Here is a 21649-nt window from a genome sequence, read left to right on the forward strand (position 1 = left end):
ATATATATATATATATATATACACACACACACACACACACACACACCTCTGCTACATCACCATACACAAACATCTCTGATACATAGGGACACATACATATACACACACACACCTAGAGTGAACACTCCCCCCAGTCATGTGACACACTCTCTCTCTCTGATACATAGGGACACATACATATACACACACACCTAGAATGAACACTCCTCCCAGTCATGTGACTAATCACATGACTGGGACATTGTGGAAGGTCTTGCAGGACCTTCAGCACTGTTTCTGAGTAGGTTCTCAGATGGGGCTTTTACGTGTAGGAATTTGGATGTGATGCACATTGCCTCCAGACTCCTCTCCTGCCCGGCACAGACTGGTGTTCAGTCAGAAAGGAGAGGACAGCGCCGCTATTAGTCGCTGCACAGTTTACTCAGCAGTTGGGCACAACTTTGAACAGTGCTTTGCCTGAAGGAAGCAGTCAGGGTGGTCGCCCTGTCTCCAGACTATAAGACACATAGGGGGAGATTTATCATACATGGTGTAAAGTGAAAACCAATCAGATTCCACCTTTCATTTTCCAAAGAGTCTGTGAGGAATGAAAGGTGGAATCTGATTGGTTGCTAGGGGCAACTGAGCCTGTTTCACTTTACACCATGTTTGATAAATATATCCCATTGATCGTTGTTGTTAAATACATAGTGTAAGTATTTGACTGTAGGTTTAATACTATTAGAATGTCCCTATTGAGACCAAAAGGCCGTCAAATCAGACCATAGATCATAGTACCAGGAATTACTGGCTCTTTCCACAAGTTCTTCCCGCTCATGGTGGCCGGTTTATGCATACAAGGTTGATAAAACATTTTGTCTATGCACTGTTACCGGCTCAAGGATGCAATATCTATTGTCAAGACCAGGTTATATCTGTAATCCTGCTGTGTAAATCAGGTTCTATTGTTTTCTTGCCGTTATCTACTTTCTGTTAAAATAATAAACCATGAATAAAATAATAGTTTCATAAAGCAAAAATAATTGTTGTGTTTTTCTAAATACCTTAATATAATGAATTCTTGTAATATTGATGATTATTCCATCATCAATGGAGGATTTTCAAGGCTGTACAATAATTTTCTGACATACCGAAGTCACATTTTTTTTTCCTTCAGCCACAATTATATAGAAAATACTATGACCTTACACGGCACATGGCACAATACATGGTCTGCTGGATCAGCGCTCACTTACTGAGCCCAGCAAGGGCTGTATATATATATCGTTAGTGATGTCTGTGCAGCCCTTGCTTTAGAAGTGTAAAATAATAAAGTTTATACATACCTGTCCACGCTCCTGTGGTGTACCCCTGGTGGTGTTAATCGGAGGAGTGGCCGGTCACTTGCTAGGTGTTGTAGTGTGACACTACTCCGGTGGTGGATGGCCGTGATACAGCTGAACCTCGAGGTGTTAATTCGTGACCCCAATGCCTGGTGGACACACGGGTGTGATGGCACCATTGTGGTCAGTGTCCTGCCAGGTTGCTACTGGGTCCCTTGGGGTTATGTCATGGATGGCCAGAGTGGTATAGTGACCCTCCCGGATGATAGGACCCACCACCCTCAGAAAGGGGAGAATGTCCCAAGGTTGCAGTGTGTGTCGAATGTGGCGAATATTTACAGAGTCTTGGAGATTTAGTTGAGTTGGTTTACTATTTGTAAATGTGCAACAGGTAATACAGGTTCTACAATACAAGATTTCTTTAGTTAAAGTCTCTGAAACACACTTGACAAAGTTTGCCAATAAACACTTGACAATAGAACGACCAGATCTGTAGTAGAAGTGCAGTGTAGGATGTAGTCGTGTTGGTTGAGCTGTACTGAGTGATACAAGAAATAGAGTAGCAGAGAGGAGGATGCCGTGAGAGTCTCAACCCATGTAGTACTGTGCTCTGCCGGGATGTTGGAGCATGAGAAGAATACTTAGAAGAAGAATACCTGTGCCCATGTATTGACCTTTGACTTCAATCTTCATACCCCCTTTGCCCACTAGACCTTGTTACCTGGGATGAGCGGAATGCTGAGAGTTCCCTGCTGACACCTGCGCTGAGAGACAGAGTTCATAGACTACTGCAACTTTGCTCTGTCCGGATCAGTTCCTAGCTCTTTGGCTCTCTTGTGGATACTGTCCTGCTCTGTAACTTCTCCTTGTCCACGCCGTGGATTGAGGTTGCCTCTGGCTTGTCCTTTCCTAAGAGGAGTTTAACAGTGCATAGTGCTTTGGAATGTTACTAATAAAGAAGGTGTGGGAGAAAACGGATAGCTGCTTTTAATCCAAGATCTGTCCTGGGGTTCGTTCGGCAGGGGATGCAGTTATTGTCCTAAAAAAATACTTTTAAATTTGAAGCCCGTGCCAAACAGGAGTATCTGTGCCCTAACTTTGCACCACCCCTCTGTCCCTCCTTCCCACCCTCTTCATCATTAGGAAGGCCAATGAAACATTTTCTACATGCTGAACATTGCACAGGTGCCTAAATGGTCCAGCCCATGTGCCGGGCTGCCACAGGTGGGGAATAGGAGGCAATCTGCCTGGAGCATTCCTAATGATGATGAGGGTGGGGAGGAGGGACAAAGAGGTGGTGCAAAGTTAGGGCACAGATACTCCCGTTTGGCACGGGGCTTCAAGTTTAAAAGTATTTTTTTAGGACAATAACTGCATCACCTGCCGAACGGACCGCAGGACAGATCTTGGATTAAAAACAGCTATCCGAAGGTATAAGTGGTTTGGGGGGGGTCAGATTGTGGGTACAGAGTCGCTTTAAGCGAGCGGCTGCGGCCGCACGCTCAACAGTGTGCAGTGGGGAGTTCTGATGCGAGCACGCACGGATGTGCCCGCATCAGAACTCTCTCTCTCTCTCTCTCTCTCTCTCTCTCTCTCTATATATATCCCTTATAGTATATGCCCCCCTCTGTGTAGACACATTATAGATAGGCCCTTGTTCAGTCCTCCATATAGATGGCCCCATGTGCATCTACTATTGTAGAGAGCCCCCCTCTGTGTAACCCCTTTATAGCACCCTCTGTGCATCCCCTATACCAGGGGTAGGGAACCTTGGCTCTCCAGTTGTTGCAAAACTACAACTCCCATCATGTGTAGACAGTCAAACCTAAAGCTGTAGTTTTTCAACAGCTGGAAAGCCAAGGATCCCTATCCCTGCCCTATAGTATATGGCCCCCTCTGTGTAGTCCCCTTATAGATGCCTCCTCTGGGTTGTCCTCCTTATAGATTGCCCCCCTTATAGATGACCCCCGTGTTGTCTCCCTTATAAATGCCCCCCTGTGTTTTCCCCCTTACAAATGGCCCCCTTGTGTTATCCATCCCCCATAGGCAGTCCCCGGTGTTGTCCCTACCCCTATAGGTAGCCCCCAGTGTTGTCCCTCCCCCTATAGGTAGCCCCCTTATGTTGTCCATCCCCATCCCCCATCTATGTAGCCCCCAGTGTTGTCCCTCCCCCTATAGATAGCCCCCTATGTTGTCCATCCCCGTATAGCCCACAGTGTTGTGCCTCCCCCATATAGCACCCAGTGCTGCTGCTGCTACGGCGGTAGTTACGCCCCTGCGGTTGCTGTTGTACAACCTGTTATTGTAATACTACCTGAGCTCTTTCGAACCTGTCTCTAGAAAAATGTAATATGCTCCTCTATGGAAGTGTTGGTTGCAAAAGTTTTTAAATGAGCTGGTCTCAGAAAGTTATACAGAATAGTAAATTATTTCTACTTTAAAATATCAAGCCTTTCAGTACTTAACAGCTGCTGTATGTCCTGTAGGAAGTGTCGTATTATTTTCCAGGCTGACACAGTGCTGCTGACACTCTGCTGCCACCTCTGTCCATGACAGGAACTGTTCTTGACAGAGAGCACAATGTCAGACTGGAAAGAACACACCACTTCCTGCAGGACAGACAGCAGCTGATAAGTACTGGAAAACTGCAGATTTTTAAATAGACTTAATTTTCCAATCTGTACAACTTTCTGGCACTAGTTTATGTAAAAACATTTTGGAGTACCCCTTATATCTACACTTAACTGTGTCCAGTAAACTACATCAAACGACACCTAGAAATGAAACCTGGGCTATGTAGATTTGTCAGTCATATCACTGAAGGGCAGAGACATTCTTCTTTTCATAGCTGTATAAACACTCATGGAAATGACTGGTCAATATGATGTCAATGGCGTCTGATTCAGCCACTTCTCTCTCTGTTAGTTAGACGTACAGTAAATAGGTTAATAGTGTTACTTCCCATATACGAAGGTTTAGTGCTATGGAGTCAATCATACGTAAATGTGAAATGCGCCTTTAGGCTATGATCCCACAGCATATCTTTTTGTAAATGTACGCCCGTTGTTGCAATCGGCAACAATGGCTGTACTTAGTGCGAAAAGACGCGCTGCCTTACCTCCAAGGGTATCCCTAGCGGCGGCGCAAAGAACTGACATGTCAGTTTTCTGCGGCTGCTATTCAGTGACTAGTGGCCGCAGAAAACACTGTAAGTGCACACTATTAAGAGAGCGGCTGCGGCCACACGCTCAATAGTGTGCAGTGGGGAGTTCTGATGCGGACGTGCACGGATGCGCCCACATCAGAACTCTGCGGCAGGAAAGATCATTTGGCCGGTACTGCAGTAACGGCCCGGGATAATCTTTTCTGACAACGACCAGTCTCTCACGCTGTGGGAACATAGCCTTAGAGCGCGTTCACATGCACAGGATCTGCAGCAGATTTGAATCCGCAGCAGATCTGCAACAGATCTGCCGCAGATTTGATTTGCTTTGAATCTGCGCCATCAAATCTGCTGCAGATCTGCTGCGGATACTAAGCTTGTGAACACACCCTAAAGGGAATATGTTATCAGTAAATGGCCTAATGTTTAGAGATAATTTAAAGATATTTTAATAACTTTTTGTTAATGTTTATTCTAATTTTCGTTTTTATTATCTATAAAATAAAACAATCCTGCAGTTTTCACTTGGGTCACTAGGTTAAATAACATTTGACATTTCCTTGTCTATTAAGAGAACTTTTCAGCAGTCTGAAGGTGACACTAAAAGAGAGATAAGATAAGATCAGGTTCAGTTCCCCTTCTCTCCCTGCGATGATCTATCTATCTATCTATCTATCTATCTATCTATCTATCTATCTATCTATCTATCTATCTATCTATCTCCTATCTATCATCTATCTATCTATCTATCTATCTATCTATCTATCTATCTATCTCCTATCTATCTATCTATCTATCTATCTATCTATCTATCTATCTATCTATCTCCTATCTATCATCTATCTATCTATCTATCTATCTATCTATCTATCTATCTATCTATCTCCTATCTATCTATCTATCTATCTATCTATCTATCTATCTATCTATCTATCTATCATCAGCCAATATCCGGTATCAGCCTGTCTGGTATCACAACTCCTGGACCGATTGACCTACAAATTTGGCACATGTAGTACATTAATGTATCGGAAAGTTTCATAAACATCCTGGCTTTACTGACCCAGCAGGTGCTAACCGTTGTTCTCTTCTATCAATCATTATTGTAGCCAGGGGCGTAGCTAGGATTCATGGGACCCCATAGCAAAAAACTGTATGGGGCCCCCCTCCCCTACACACAACACAAAGCACTGTATATGTATATACTCGGTGATGTAGCTAAAAATAAAATCTCTTGTGGCCAGAGGCAGAATCCTGGCTGCAACTACAAAAGTGACAGGTAGAGCAGAGAGCCAATGGCTGCTTGCTCTGTCAGTCCACTATATTTAACTATAAGGGCAGTGAAGCAGAGATCTCCATGTCTTGTGTTTATTAACCCTTTTTTTATGTTGCAGCATGTAAGTAAACACTAGGTCAGCTACACATTGCAGTACATAAGGGGTTAAGCAGAAGGACACAGGAGGCTCTTATCTTTCCTGTGCTTCCCCGGGCCCCCCTCCCCTTTGGGCCCCATAGCAGCTGCCTACCCTGCCTCTATGGTAGCTACACCACTGATTGTAGCCTGTACCGTAGGCATCCAAATACCTAAACAGTGTGGCTCCAAATGTGGCACTTTAGCACACTGAGTTTCTGGGAAGGTTTCCTTTAAAGTCCTGATCTTGTCAGACATATACAGTACTTCACTCGCTCGCTGTTGTTCGTTATCAGCCATTTTCACAGTCTGTCTTCTCTTTATAGGCATCCAAACCCTGAACTATTTGACCCAAAATTTGGCATATTGAGTCTGTTGGAAAGTTTTTTTTTTTTAAAGTCCAGACCTTGTTGGGTGTATGTAGCACTCACTGTTGTTCTCAGTTATCAGCCGTTATCAGAAATTCCTTTAAGGTTGAAAGGTATGATGACATTTTGCACTATAAGGCTATGTTTAGACGCTGTATGAGACCGGCCGGCCGTGACCCAGCCGTGTTACGGAACGTCCGGGCTCAGAACCGGCCGGATGATCTTTAGCGCTGCTGAGTTCTGATGCGGGCGCATCTGTGTTTACATAGAATAGGATCCAGAGATGAGAAATCTTTAACTCTCCCCCCTGATCTTCTGAATCGTTGCTCTGTACAAGAACATCTCCCAGAGGAAGAAGCTCCAAGTTTATATCCCAATACTTCCCCCTGCAGGAGGAGTGGAAGCATCACCAGGGGCACCTCCTCCCTTATGTGCTCCCTAAATACCATTGGAGTTCTAATGTGTTTTGTAGTAACCCAACCGCCATCCAATATAATATGTATGGGGCCCTAAAGGTGCCTATATACTTTGGCCAAGAGTTTTTCATCCTCCGGATACACATGGATGTCGAGCACAGTCTACTTTTCAGTTGCTCTATATTCCTCTGAACCAAAATTCCTTTAGTGCACCTTGTATATTATATCACGGACACCACATTGGTGAATGTACATATGGAATGTTAGAAAGAATATAAGTGTCACTCTTTTAAATTTGGGGTAAGGGGGAGGGGTTGAGGACATCATATATATTGATTTTGTCCAATCTTTTGATAACTAACACAAAAAGTATTTGAGATATTCATGTCCTGTGTGGAATATAAGCTGAAGAAAAAACAACAACAACAACAGGTAATAATCGGAGTGTGAAGCTTTTCTGCGCTTAGTAATCCCGTAAATGAATGTTTTATGACACTTGTCAAGCTAAGAGACCTTTGTATGCTAAGTGCACATAAATATGACCTCATGTCCATTAAGGCTTCATATAAAAGAGAAGCTGAGAAATATAATCATTTAATGTATAGGTTCTTACATCCAGTGTGCTCCCTGCTGCCTAAGGTAGTGGGAACATCATGGGCTACAGAATTGTCCAACCTTCTTTCGGAACCAAGAGCGGAGAAGAGCATGTGACTTATCCTAAATACAGACCTCATCATTCTTTACATTATGACCAACACTCCAACAAACCTGAGAATAATGTTCTTCAACATGGAGCTCAGAACCTAATGAACCAAGGAGCATTTGGAAACGCTAAATTTTCTTTTTCGAGTCATGGACGGCCAATGGGGAGCAAATATGCAGTATACAGGTGTCACACGAGTAGCTTTGCAGGCTACAGTACCTCCAAGAAAAATGAGCTACTTGATATCGATGAGAAGAGGACCATGCAGTCACTCAATGGTCGTCTGGCATCTTATATGGAGAACGTAAAATTATTGGAGGAGGAGAATGCCCAACTGGAGAAGAAAATCTATGACTGGTATGAGAAAAATGAAGGCTTCGTATTGCCCGATTGCAGTCAGTACTTTAATATAATTACTGATCTCCAGAACCAGGTACAGACATGCTCCATATGTACATATTCACAGATAAATAGAATTATATAGAATAAATTGATACAAATATTTCTTATATTCTTGTAAAGGTGCTCTCTGCAAGGACACAAAATGCTGACCGTAGCCAAAAGATAGAGGACTGTCATGTCACTGCCGATGGCTATAGAAAAAAGTAAGTTTCAGGATGTCTTCATTAAAAAAGAAGGGATAAAATAAAATTGGATAGTAGTTGTCTAATATGGATAGATAATGTTTGAGCATTGGTAAAGTTAAAGCCTAAAAAATTTTTGTGGGTTTTGTCGATTTTGGCAGCACTCCAGCACACCCAATACTTTCCCCCCATGATGTCATCTATCATGGGAGAGAAGTATTGGGTATGCTGGATTTCAACTCCCTGATCCTTATAGTCTTGAAGTCAAAAGCTGCCACCAATGCAGTATGGCAGCAGCTTACCTCTTCACTCTTTATTCAGAACAAGCCAAATACTCATGTGTATTGGTACTCATGTTTATTTATTCGGTCAAGCCAAATACTCATGTGTATTGGTACTCATGTTTATTTATTCGGTCAAGCCAAATACTCATGTGTATTGGTACTCATGTTTATTTATTCGGTCAAGCCAAATACTCATGTGTATTGGTAGTTATATGTATATGTATAGTGCATATGTATGGGCACCTTTGGCTGCACTGAAGGTCATATTGGCCAACTTGAATTGGATCATCTGGTGTATCTAGGTTCTAACACAATAATGGATTCCTAGGGCCCACAGAAGAAGACTTTGGACAATTATTAATTGCAAATGGCATGCAGAATTAGAATGAAATTGTATAGTTTCTTAAGAAAAGGAGGAGGAATTAAATAAAATAGATGCTTAATAGTATTGTTAATCTAATGTGGGTTATATAACCCATGGATTTCCAACAGAAGGTCTCTGTACCCAGGAGGATAGGGTTGGGTCCAAGTTTCAACGCAATAATTGACCCATAAGGTCTAGTAAAGGGCAACCTCAACGGAATCAGACTCACAGCCAGTAGGGACAATCTTAATCATATTGTCAAGATCAATTTGTGGTCAAATTCATATTCATATACATTTTGAGACACATATAGTATGAGTGATAGAAGATGAGTTTCCAGTTTATGCTTGGAATTGGTGATATACAATGCTTTTACCAATCCAGGGTCAGTTCCACATCTCAGCTCCACACTTTTCCAGCAGTTGGATCTTGTCACTGTAGAAGCTCTGTTTAGGATGGTAATTTCTTGTGACAATATTCTTTGGAATTTACATTAATTGCATACTTATCTTCTTTAAAGCCATGAGAAAGAGCTTTTGATGAAGACTAAAGCCGAAGAAGAGTTAAGCAAACACTATAGAATTCTGGAAAATCTTAATGAGGAGAGTCAGAGTATAGATTTACACATAAAAAACCTGGAAGAAGAGCTCCTTCACCAAAAGAAAACAAGCGAAGAGGTAAGAAGATCCATTAATACTTCTGATGTTCTATAGGTCTCTATGACTTCTCCTTAAGGTGCCTATATGCATTCAAAAATATGTCTTCCATCCTCTTCATGCAACATTCATGGTTTCTCTATGGGGAGGAGAGGGGTAAGACACAATCAGATGACTATAATGCGGCTTTGTACACTTTTGTGTATAGGAGTCCTTCCTTCTGCCTACAGTGTATGACTTCTTTAAAAAGGCATCCCTGCTCATGTATGGGATTCACCTAAAAAAATCCGGATGAATCCACATTTTCTGGGAAATTAAGAATAAAATCAGTTTGTGCTGCACCAATCTGTTAGAAATCCCTGCAAAGACTTAAAAAGGGCTATCCAGAAAAGGTCCACTCTATCTCCAGCATTCCACTTCCTCCCATTTCTGATGATACTTCCGCAGACGAGAGGGGGCAGGAGCACATTGCGGTCAATGACCAATAGCTGCCTGACGTTACTGATGTTGCAGCAACATGGAGCAGATATTGGACATTGTGCACGGGCGAGGTTTCGTCTGCACGAATGCCCGCAGCTTCTGCAACATGCTCCTGTCCCCGTCTCGTCTGCAGAAGATATCATCATGGGGATAGTTGATCCGTCACCTTATGGGAGGTAATGGTTTTGTCTATAGAGTTTTATTTCTGCCGTAGCAGAGAATTACCAGCTTTCCCCATAGGGATAAAACATAACTTTTATTCAGATACTTTATAAGAGTTTACGGTGCTTCGTGTATATACAGTGCTATATTAAAACATAGTCCAGTTCGTGATTAACTGCCTGTGATGGTAGAGTTTGTCAGCCGTATCGGTAATTGGGATGCCTTGATAAGTGATATATGATGTGGGTAGATGGCAATCAATGTCTCTGGTATTTAATGCGCAATGTTAGGTTGTGGAAATACCTAAAGCTAAGGATATAACAGTAGTTGTAAGGTATTACATTTTCTCTATACAAAGGTTCCTGATTGGTAGGTTTTAGATATTGATCAGTAATGATCGTTAGTGAGAATTGTATAGGTATAGGTGTGTTGCCTTTATTCCAATATTGTTAGCGTGCTAATTGCATGCACAGAGAGACGCGATAAATGCACTGGTTGTGAAGAGCATATATCGATACGCTGCTTGTGTGTCTTGAACACCACTATGCGGAGTGTTCAATTATGCAATGTAGAAGTCAGACTGTAGCCGTGGCTACATGTATTAGTGTATCGCTGTCTATGATCGCGTATGAATAGGCTGTATAACTGTGCCAGCCGGGAGTCCAGAGAGCTGCGATCGGACAGTAGGATACTGGCGGTTCTACTGCTCTGGCATACTTAGGCTTGATGCCGGGTAAATGCACAGATGCAGACCGCTGTCATGGTCACGGCTATACTGTAAGTGATGCCGGCGGTACTGTCACTCCGGCAGCGCGGGCAGCGTGCCCTATAGTTGCTCCGGTGCAGATCGCTCAGCTAATTCCGGCTACACTCAGTTTATTTAGTAGTTATACCACTATACTTAAGTATTCACGGCTAATTCACAACGGTGGACTATTATTAAAATACTGCCTTGATAGACCTGACTAGTTTCGCCAGAAATTCTCTGGCTTTCTCAAAGGTAGGCATGCCTACCTTTGAGAAAGCCAGAGAATTTCTGGCGAAACTAGTCAGGTCTATCAAGGCAGTATTTTAATAATAGTCCACCGTTGTGAATTAGCCGTGAATACTTAAGTATAGTGGTATAACTACTAAATAAACTGAGTGTAGCCGGAATTAGCTGAGCGATCTGCACCGGAGCAACTATAGGGCACGCTGCCCGCGCTGCCGGAGTGACAGTATCGCCGGCATCACTTACAGTATAGCCGTGACCATGACAGCGGTCTGCATCTGTGCATTTACCAGGCATCAAGCCTAAGTATGCCAGAGCAGTAGAACCGCCAGTATCCTACTGTCCGATCGCAGCTCTCTGGACTCCCGGCTGGCACAGTTATACAGCCTATTCATACGCGATCATAGACAGCGATACACTAATACATGTAGCCACGGCTACAGTCTGACTTCTACATCGCATAATTGAACACTCCACATTGTGGTGTTCAAGACACACAAGCAGCGTATCGATATATGCTCTTCACAACCAGTGCATTTATCGCGTCTCTCTGTGCATGCAATTAGCACGCTAACAATATTGGAATAAAGGCAACACACCTATACCTATACAATTCCCACTAACGATCATTACTGATCAATATCTAAAACCTACCAATCAGGAACCTTTGTATAGAGAAAATGTAATACCTTACAACTACTGTTATATCCTTAGCTTTAGGTATTTCCACAACCTAACATTGCGCATTAAATACCAGAGACATTGATTGCCATCTACCCACATCATATATCACTTATCAAGGCATCCCAATTACCGATACGGCTGACAAACTCTACCATCACAGGCAGTTAATCACGAACTGGACTATGTTTTAATATAGCACTGTATATACACGAAGCACCGTAAACTCTTATAAAGTATCTGAATAAAAGTTATGTTTTATCCCTATGGGGAAAGCTGGTAATTCTCTGCTACGGCAGAAATAAAACTCTGAAGATATCATCATGGACAGGCAGACAAAGGAAGTAGAGCGTTGGAGAGCAGAAGAAGTAGGAGGTCAATATTTAAACACCCAATCCAGTACAACAAAAGCCTTAAAGCTGTCTTGAAACATTATATGAAGGAACTACTGTATGAAGTTATTTTTCATTTTTGTGTAATTTTTCTTTTAGATCTAATTATTATTATTCTTTGATGGCTTTGCAGGAGATAAGTAGTCTTCAGGCTCAGCTCGGAACCAGAGTTGATGTGGAAGTAGAGACTGCACCTTCCATAGATTTGAAGACTACCTTGTCTGAGATTCGAAATGAGTATGAAACCCTGATGGAGCGTAACCTCCATGAGGTTGAGACAATGTACCATAAAATGGTAAGCGTGTCATCAGAGGCATGATCCACAACCCAAAAAACGACCCAAGCCTTTTATTATTAAACACAGTAGCTCTCCATTCTGGTTCATCATAGGGAACCCTAATCAGAGGATCCCCACTCTAAGATACCTTTATAGAGCATATGGACAGGGGTTGTCTTCATGAGATAACCCCTTTAAGTAAAGACTCTTTAACATGTATTCTTTTTCGTTTCATTCTCTAGATTTCTGACCTGTCCCAGGAAGTATCTTCTGGCGTTGAAAAACTCCAACTATCGAACAATGAAGTCGCTGGATTAAAGCTCAGCATACTCACGCTAGAGACCGACCTGAAGAAAGAACAGAATTTGGTAAGTCTTCAGTGTTACATGCCATGTCATGCACGTGTCAGTGCTAGAAAAAAAACGGAAATTTATGTGGGAAATTTGTCAACCATAAACTGCATGATGTCTTGATGCTATTTTGATGCAGATAAGAGCCTATGAGTGCACACTGGCAGAGATACAGGACCATTACCGCTCCGACCTCAGTCATCTACAAAGTTTGATCGATGTTAATGAATCTCACTTGTCAGACATCCAATCTAAGCTAAAACAACTAAACTGCGAGTACAACTTCTACATGGATCTGAGAGCCACCCTGGAGAAGGAGATCGATACATATAAATACCTGATGGAAAGACAAGATGCTTTGTATGTATTAGGAGCTATAGTATTACACATTGTTTTGATAAGTAAAATAGTTTAAGTTATTGTGCGGGTGTTGAGGGCTGGTTTTTACCATTTGGGGAACCAGTCTGGGAGGCATTAGTAATATGTTGTGCAATTACATCATCTTATGCAATATTTTTAGCACTAGTTTTATCCTATAAGCAGTAAGGTCCTTATGTGCCTGATATGTGACACATTGACTCCAACAGGCTCATGATAAGTTGTGAATAGTGTTGGGCAAACATGTCAAACTATGGTGTCCTGGAAAACATGGATACAGCTGTGATTTATGCTAAACATACGTTGTATTTGAATGAATAGAATCCTGCCCAGAGCGTATAGACATAGTATAGGCTCCGGCCGGGATTCCATCCGGCTGCACGAAAAACTGACGTGTCAGTTTTCTGCGGATGCTACTCATTGAATAGCGGCTGCACAGACATTTCACTTCACACAATGGTGTATGTGCAGCCTAGGCAACAACTGCCGTAGTTTTTGTGCAGCGGAGCACAGCCTATTAAGCAATGGGATCCCGGCTGGAGCGTACACACATCGTATACGCTCCAGCCGGGGTTTTGTGTGGCCCCGCAAATAACTGACAGGTCAGTTTTCTGCGGCCGGAATTCAGTGAATTCCGGCCGAAGAAAGACCTGTCAGTTCACACAGTGAAGCCAGCGGCTCCGGCCGCTTGCTTCACTGTGGGCTATGGGAAGCTCTGATGCGGGCGCACGCTGATGCGCCTGCATCCGAGCTCCGCGGCCGAAAAATCATCCGGCCGGTACTTAAAGGGGTAGTGCGGCGCTAAAAAATTATTCACAGAATAACACACATTACAAAGTTATACAACTTTGTAATGTATGTTATGTCTGTGAATTCTCCCTTCCCCGTGTCCCACCACCCCCGCCCGTGTACCCGGAAGTGTGTGGTGCATTATACATTACCTGATCCGTGTCGAGCCGCGTCATCAGCAGCTTAGCACAGTTATGACAGTGTGAACATAGCCTAAAGCTGCATTCACACGTCACATAAAATTGACCATGGTCGCAGATCTGCGACCATGGACAGTTTTAGGAGCCATTGAAGTGAATGCAGCCATTCACATGATCTGTGCTGCCACCCGCACAGCGAAAAAATAGTCCTAGAGTGGATAAAGGGAATATAGGTGAGTAGTAGATGTGATGACAAGAGAGCACATCATGCTGTCATCTCTGCAGCCAAGGGGTGGGGGGGGGGATCTGTGTCGGGCGGCAGATGGGCTCCGGCTGGGGGATCCTATTGAATCAATCAAACAGGTGGAACTTCAAACCTGAAATTCTGCGCAAAGTCCATAGTGTAAACAGACCCTTATAGTTGTGGCTATAGACCATCTACATACACATTCTTGACAAGTCCAACCCCAAAAAAACTTTTGAGTTTTAGGCTTTGAGTGCTAAAGCATATAATGTCAACCGATAGATTTGTTTTCTTTTAGGAACTCATCTTTGGAAATGACAGAAGTAAACGTCCATTTCTGGTGTAAATGGGATGAAGATACATCAAGAACACATATTGGATGAGTGGAAATGCTAAATCATATGCTCACGACTTCTTCTTTCATGTCCTAATTTACTCACCTTTTCAATGTGGTTTTGTATGTGACAATACTGGAAATACATATTCATATATAGCAATGTTTTCTCCACAACTCAGCCTCTGGTAATAGGTTAGGGATGGGCTATGGTCAGTGTTGAGCGAACCTGCCAAATGTTCGGGTTCGGCAATGCTATCCCAATGCGAACGCTCAGTGTTTGATTCCCTACGGCTGGAGAAGTTGGATTCCGCTCAAGGGAGGCCTGGAAAACATGGATCACAGGCTGTATCCATTACTTCCTTGCAGCCCTAGGATGGTATCCATCTTCTGCAGCTGTGGGGAATCAAATACTGAGGGGGAGATTTATCAAACTGGTGTAAAGTAGAATTGTCTCAGTTGCCGCTAGCAACCAATCAGATTCCACCTTTCATTTTTCAAAGAATCTATGAGGAATGAAAAGTGGAATCTGATTGGTTGCTAGGGGCGACTAAGACAATTCTACTTTACACCATTTTTGATAAATCTCTCCAAGTGTTCGGGGTCGGATAACATTGCCGAACCCGAATTCCATTTTGACAGCTTCACTCAACATTAGTTATGGTGAGAAAATCTTGTGATGTAGATACAGGTTTTCTATTGTACAGTATATCCTCTATTCATTTTAGGTGTCAGTCCAACACGTTTTATAACGTCTGATAGACGTCGAGAGGTTGATCATCCGAACTACCCATCCCTGTGATATCAGGAAATAAGTAATGTGTTTTGTGTGTACGTTTTTGCATAGGCAGAGGCAGGACAGGTCTTCTTGTAGATGAAGCTGTCTTGGGAACGCAATACTACCTGTATGTTAATGTGTACATAAAAATGGTGTTTGAGATATTATATATGTACAAAATGTATAGAATTTTGAGTTGTAAATATTTCCCAGCTATGTTTTATCCATGTATGTTTTAGGGTAAACGTATTCATAATAATGACATTTTATTCTTTATCTTTAAGAGAACCTATGGCTAGGACTTGTTAGAAGGGTATTAGAAAAATGTGGCTGCTTTCTTCCAGAAACAGTGTAAGGGTACAAACCCACACACCGTATACACAGCAGATACGCAACAAATACGCAGCAAATACGCAGCAGATTTGTTGGTACAGATTTGATGCTGTGTTCAGTTATTTAGATCTAATCTGCTGCGTGTTTGCTGCGTGTTTGCTGCGTATTTGCTGCGTATTGCAGCAGTTAATACGCTGCTTATACGGTGTGTGGGTTTATACCCTAACACTGTAAGTTCATAGGTTCATTCTGGTATTAGCAGGCCAGCTCCATTAACGTGCCTTGGCCTAAGCTGCAATACCACACTAAATCTGTGGACATGTATGGCAGCCAACCTCTTAAAAAGGGTACTCCAGCGAAAATTATAAATATACTACATATATATATATATATATATTTATTTATTTTTTTAATTATTATTATATTTTTAAATCAGCTGGTACCAGAAAGTTATACAGGTTTGTAAATTGCTTTTATGTTAAGGTTACAAACCCACTTGCCGGATCTGCAGCGAGTCTCCTTGCTGCGTTTTTGCAGCGAGACTCGCTGCAGATCCCGGCCCTATACTTTCAATAGCAGAGAAACTCGCAGCAGGGATTGGCCGGGCGGAACGTGCCGGGAGCCGCTGAAGCAAGCAGGAGCCGGGATCAGGTAATGTATATCGCCCCCAGCCCCCGGCCGCACGATCGCCCCCGGCCGCACGATCGCCCCCCGCAGCCCCCGGCCGCACGATCATGCGGCCGGGGGCTGCGGGGCTGGGGGCGATCGTGCGGCCGGGGGCTGCGATGCTGGGGGCGATCGTGCGGCCGGGGGCTGCGATGCTGGGGGCGATCGTGCGGCCGGGGGCTGCAGGGCTGGGGGCGATCGTGCGGCCGGGGGCTGCGGGGGGCGATCATGCGGCCGGGGGCTGCGGGGGGCGATCATGCGGCCGGGGGCGATCGTGCGGCCGGGGGCTGGGGGCGATATACATTACCTGATCCCGGCTCCTGCTTGCTTCAGCGGCTTCCGGCACGTTCCGCCCGGCCAATCAGTGCGCTGCCCCGCCGCAGCGCACTGATTGGCCGGGCGGGCCGTGAAGACACACCGGGAGCCCCGAAGCAAGCAGGAACGGGGACCCGGTAATGTATAATGTCCGGCGGCTGGGGGGTTAATGGGGCGGGCTGCAGACAAAATCGCAGCAGGGATCTACATCCCTGCTGCGAGTTTCTCTGCTATTGAAAGTATAGGGCCGGGATCTGCAGCGAGTCTCGCTACAAAAACGCAGCAAGGAGACTCGCTGCAGATCCGGCAAGTGGGTTTGTAACCTAAAATATCAAATCTTTAAATTGGGAGGAGTCCGGGCTTAGACTTTTTTCTCCAAAAGAGCCGGGTAGGAGGTGGCTGAACATAACAACATGCATGCCTGCTCAGACCGTAAAACGGCCGGGGGATAGGGAACCGGAGGACCCCAGCGCCGGAGCCGGGATGATAGGTGCATATTATAAGGGTCAGTCACCTCCTCCCCAGCTCTTTTGAAAAAAAAAAAGTCTGAGCCCGGACTTCTCCTTTAGTTCCCTTTTAGCTGCTAAATGCCCTACAGGAAGGGATGTTTTCTTTCCAGTGCAGACTTATGGACAGAAGCAACAGCAGAGAGCACTATGTCAGACTGGATAGAATACATCACTTCCTGCAGGACAAACAGCAGCTGATAAGTACTAAAAGACTTTGGATTTTTAAATTGAAAGGAAGAAAGCCTGGGGAGCAGAAAAGTTCTTGCCTGTTTTGCTTCCTGACACTCCAGTTCCTCACTCTTGCTGTCTCAAAAAGTGAGAGGGGGGGGGGGGGGTGCAATGTGGGAGCATCGAGTGCGGATAAAACCATGACTGTACACAATGTCCAATCGCAGCCTGATCTCACTGCGACATTGGTAACATCAGGCAGCTGTTGGACATGCCTACTCACGAAACTCGCGGCATGCCCTGCCTCCCTCCCCTACAGAAAGCTAGGGTGCAGAACAGATAAAACCATTTCTGCTCCTCAGACAACCCCTTTAAGGATATCAGTACAACTAAGCCAACTAAACAGTCCCTCAAAATAGCAAACACCATTGCTTAAATTTAAAGGGATACTGACAGCGCGTATATGCATGAATCCCAGCTGACAGTTTCCAGTTGCCTATGGCACTAGCATCACATAGTTACCTCTAGCATTGCTCTGTGATCCAACGTCTATGTAAACTCAAACTTATGCAGCAACAGTGTCACAGTCTGCACCCTCCCCAGTCTTTAGGTCTTCAGGTCATCCCCCTCTCCTCCAAAATGATTGACATTGGCTTATCATTGGGCGCGCAGGATTTCAACATGAGCTGAATGTCAATCATTCTGGAGGTGGCGGCCTGAAGACGCCTGAAGGAAGTTCATTTTTTACGCAGATGGCAGATCACAGAGCAGCACTAGGGTGTGTTCACACTGAGGAATAGGAGAGGAATTGAAGAGGAACATTTGCTGCTTGAAATTTCCTCTTCTTAAGCTCTGGTGGACTTCGAGGGGAAAGTGGAAATTCAAAGCACCAATGACTTCGTTAGGATTTCTCTAGTTAAATCTGCCCAAAAATTGATATGTCAATTCTTTGGGTGGAAAGTGGATCCCCGGTGCAACATACGTAAATTACGTTGTGAAATCCCATTGGACACAATCGAACATTGCTCAATACGTATTTTACAGACAGAATTTCAAGCAGAATATGCAATTCTTTGGCTATTCCTCAGTGTGAACATACCCTTAAAGCAGGGTCGGGAAAAAGGGTAGAACAGGGTAGGCGATGGCCTAGGGTGCCATCTCCTGGTGAATTACAGGGGGCGCAATGTATGCTCAAGTTAAATCCCCCCACCTGACCTCACCCATGGCGGAATCCCTTCCCCCGCTCTGCCCCACAGTTGCTGAAGGCTCCAGCCACGGTGGCAGGCATCTGCTCTCCTCCTCTCTTCTCTTTGGCTCTGGAGCTGAAGAAAATCTTGTGACCAATGTCACATGACCTCCGGAGCCAATTAGGAAAGGGGAGAAGTGCAACTGTAGTGACAGATGCCCAACCCCCGCGTGGCCCCCTGTGTGGCTGTGATAGAACTACGACTTCACCATCGACACGACTACACGCCTACATCGACTACGACACCATCCGAAGCCACCCCCAATGCTCCTCCCCTGGACCATAGACAGATGAGCAGTATGAGCCTCCACTCCACCTCCTTCTCAAGGGCAGAGACAGCGTCATTCTCCAGCTGCAACAGCTTCCCGTAGACCAGATAATGCAGCAGCATAAAGTCAGATCCTCCACTGCTCTAAGGGACATTGCACTGGCCCCCTGTGTAAAAGTTTGGGGACCCCTGCTATACACTATGTGGGGGCAGCCCGGAGGCTATACTGTATGTGGGGGCTATAGACTGGTACCATTTGCTTTCTCTGCCTAGGGCACCAAAACTCCTTGTCCCGGCCCTGCCTTAAAGGTAATTAACTATACAATGCTTGTGTGATAACTGTCAGGGTGGATATATGCATATACATGCTATCAGTATTCCTCTACAGAGCTCTATCATAGCGACATGTTCTGAATATATTATCTATCCCTAGAAAGCATTAAATTTTACAACCAATGGAACAAATTTCTGTGTTGGTATCTCCAACAATTGTTAGGGTGTATTCACACTGTGTTTACAGTGTACATTTGAATTATGTTACAGTAAAGCTTCTAACATGTATCTCACACCTGCCAGCCTGTCCGGCTACTATATGTTTGTTGCCTTTTGTTTTGATGTTTAAAACTGTTGTCTGTTCCATATAGAGAAAAAATCATTGATAGAGCATATAAAACTTACTATATCTTCCAGCTTCAGCACAAAAAAAATCCTTTAATAACAGGCCACTGATGGAAGATAAAAAACAAAATGAAACTCCAACGTGTTTTGAAGTGTATAAATCAGTTCCTAATCATGTAGAAATGAGAGAGCTTAGTTTGAGAGGCCTTAGTGTTCTCACATCTATGGCCTGTTTTTAAAGGATTTAAATATTTTATTTTTTTTATTTTTTCCCTGGAGCTGAAGGACATCGTACATATGCTATTACCTGTGCACAATAAGGACTTACTACCATTTATATTTATGCAAATGTGATCTTATTTTTTTACTTTTGTGTATTCTTTCAGTATACCTTTTTGAACATGTAGTCTATGGTGAACCTTATGCCACTGTACTGTACACATACATCAGAAGTACCCCTCAAAAGTATATCTCCAATATACACCGCAACCACAGTGTGACTGCACCCTTATATATATATATGTATATATATATATATATATATATATATATATATATATATATATATATATATAAAAGAAACTTATCTAGTTCATCTGTAAACCTAAAGAATGGTCCATATCTCACCACTTATTTTATCTATAATCAGTATATAGTATATATAGTATAGTATGAAACTTCTTTAGTCATCCAAGCATTGCAATAATTGTTTACACATATGTGTGCGGAATGTGTTTCGAACGTGGTGGAGACCACACAGCCCTTTCTCCCCCAATAGTGGCACAATGTTGTCTGGGATTATTGGCAACATAGCACGACTATTGAGGAAGAACTAGGGGCAAGTTTCCACCATGGAACACATATGTGGAAACATAGCCCTATTTGCCCAAAATAATAGTAACAAAGTAGATAAAAACATACAAACACGTAAATACAAGCACCTGGAGAAGACTTCTTGCCATGCCTTGGTTCTCTTCTAGGCCAAAAGACACACAAGTGGAAGGCTATTGGTAAGTGACTTAGTAATAGGCAGTAGTTGTTCTTGTTTGCTCAGCAACACTAAAGATGGCCATACAATTTATAGTCAAAAGGAATGTACACTAAAGGAATACTCTGGCCAACACCGATACAAAGGGGGACATTTATCAAGACTGGCATACTCTTAAATAAAGCCCAGATTTTTAATAAAGGACTCTTAGTAAATTCAGTGGGACCTCTACCTGTCGCAGTGCTTTTGCAGAAATCTACACCTGCTCCAGACAATTGTAGATTTCTGCACGGTTCACATCTGTTTGCAGGCATAAACCATGATAAATTAGGCAGGGGAGGAGACTACGCCTCCTCCGCATCATGCTGTGCACCCACCCGCACCCATCCATCAGCTGAGCAGGGCTTCTGGCTGACCTCAGCCAAGGAAAAGGCAGAAATCTGCATATTTTTCTTTCCTACCCCAGGGATACATTTTTGATAAATATGCCCAAAGTGCACTTCCTAGTGCAGCGGCTGAGGGAGTGCAGCATTAGGGGAATTCCCTCTTTGGAGTTCTAGGAATTCATGGGCCATGACCATCTCCTTGTCTCCCCCACTAGATGTAAAAGAGTACAAAAAATAAAAAGTTACTAAAAAAATAAAACTATAACAAGATAAGATGAACAGGTTTCATGACAGGTTGGCCGATGGCACAAAGCTCTTAAAGAGAATGTGTAGCGGCATGTGGCCACCCCCAAACCTACTGTGTTGCACAAGTTCTCATCCCGTGTCCGGTTCAGAGTTGGCCTTTCTCCTAGGGCCGCATGTTTTGGAGATAAACAAATTCTTTTTCTGTGGCATGGCGGGGCAGGGACTCAATGTGGCATGTCCTAGAGCATCCGTGCTCTAGGCCTCCAGTGGAGAACGGAAATGCAGGCCAGGAGCACGGATGCTCTAGGTAATGCCACATTGACTCCCCGCAGAAATAAAATGAGTTTTTCTCCACAATACCCCAAACTGGACACGCATGAGGACCTTACAGCGGTATCGGCAGTTCTGAGGTGGCTACATACAGATTCTGTTTTAAAGCCATATTACACGGCACTATTTGGGTGGGGAAGCCAGCCCCGATCTGTCAGGTTAGCACTCGCTTTCCCCTCATTCCCAAGTGCAAACCAGCAGGAAGGGCCACAGAGAGCAGTGGGAGGGGCAGCCCATTGAAGTCAGCAGTGGTTTGCTGCCACCATTGCTCTTACATACAGGTGTCCCCACTTTTTCAACTGTTGTTGA

General features: G+C 43.8%; 1 protein-coding gene across 1 annotated transcript; it reads left to right on the top strand.

Moving 5' to 3' along the window:
- The first annotated feature begins 7333 nt into the window (after window positions 1–7333).
- On the top strand, window positions 7334–14538 carry LOC138771837 (keratin, type I cytoskeletal 19-like). Its single transcript, XM_069951843.1, has 8 exons — window positions 7334–7816; window positions 7906–7988; window positions 9136–9292; window positions 9719–9927; window positions 12077–12272; window positions 12497–12622; window positions 12744–12964; window positions 14454–14538. Exons 1-8 carry the CDS (start codon window positions 7334–7336, stop codon window positions 14536–14538), a joined length of 1560 nt encoding a protein of 519 aa, XP_069807944.1.
- The last annotated feature ends 7111 nt before the right edge of the window (window positions 14539–21649 follow it).

The sequence above is a fragment of the Dendropsophus ebraccatus genome, chromosome 14, assembly GCF_027789765.1.
Source record: "Dendropsophus ebraccatus isolate aDenEbr1 chromosome 14, aDenEbr1.pat, whole genome shotgun sequence".
Taxonomy (NCBI): domain Eukaryota; kingdom Metazoa; phylum Chordata; class Amphibia; order Anura; family Hylidae; genus Dendropsophus; species Dendropsophus ebraccatus.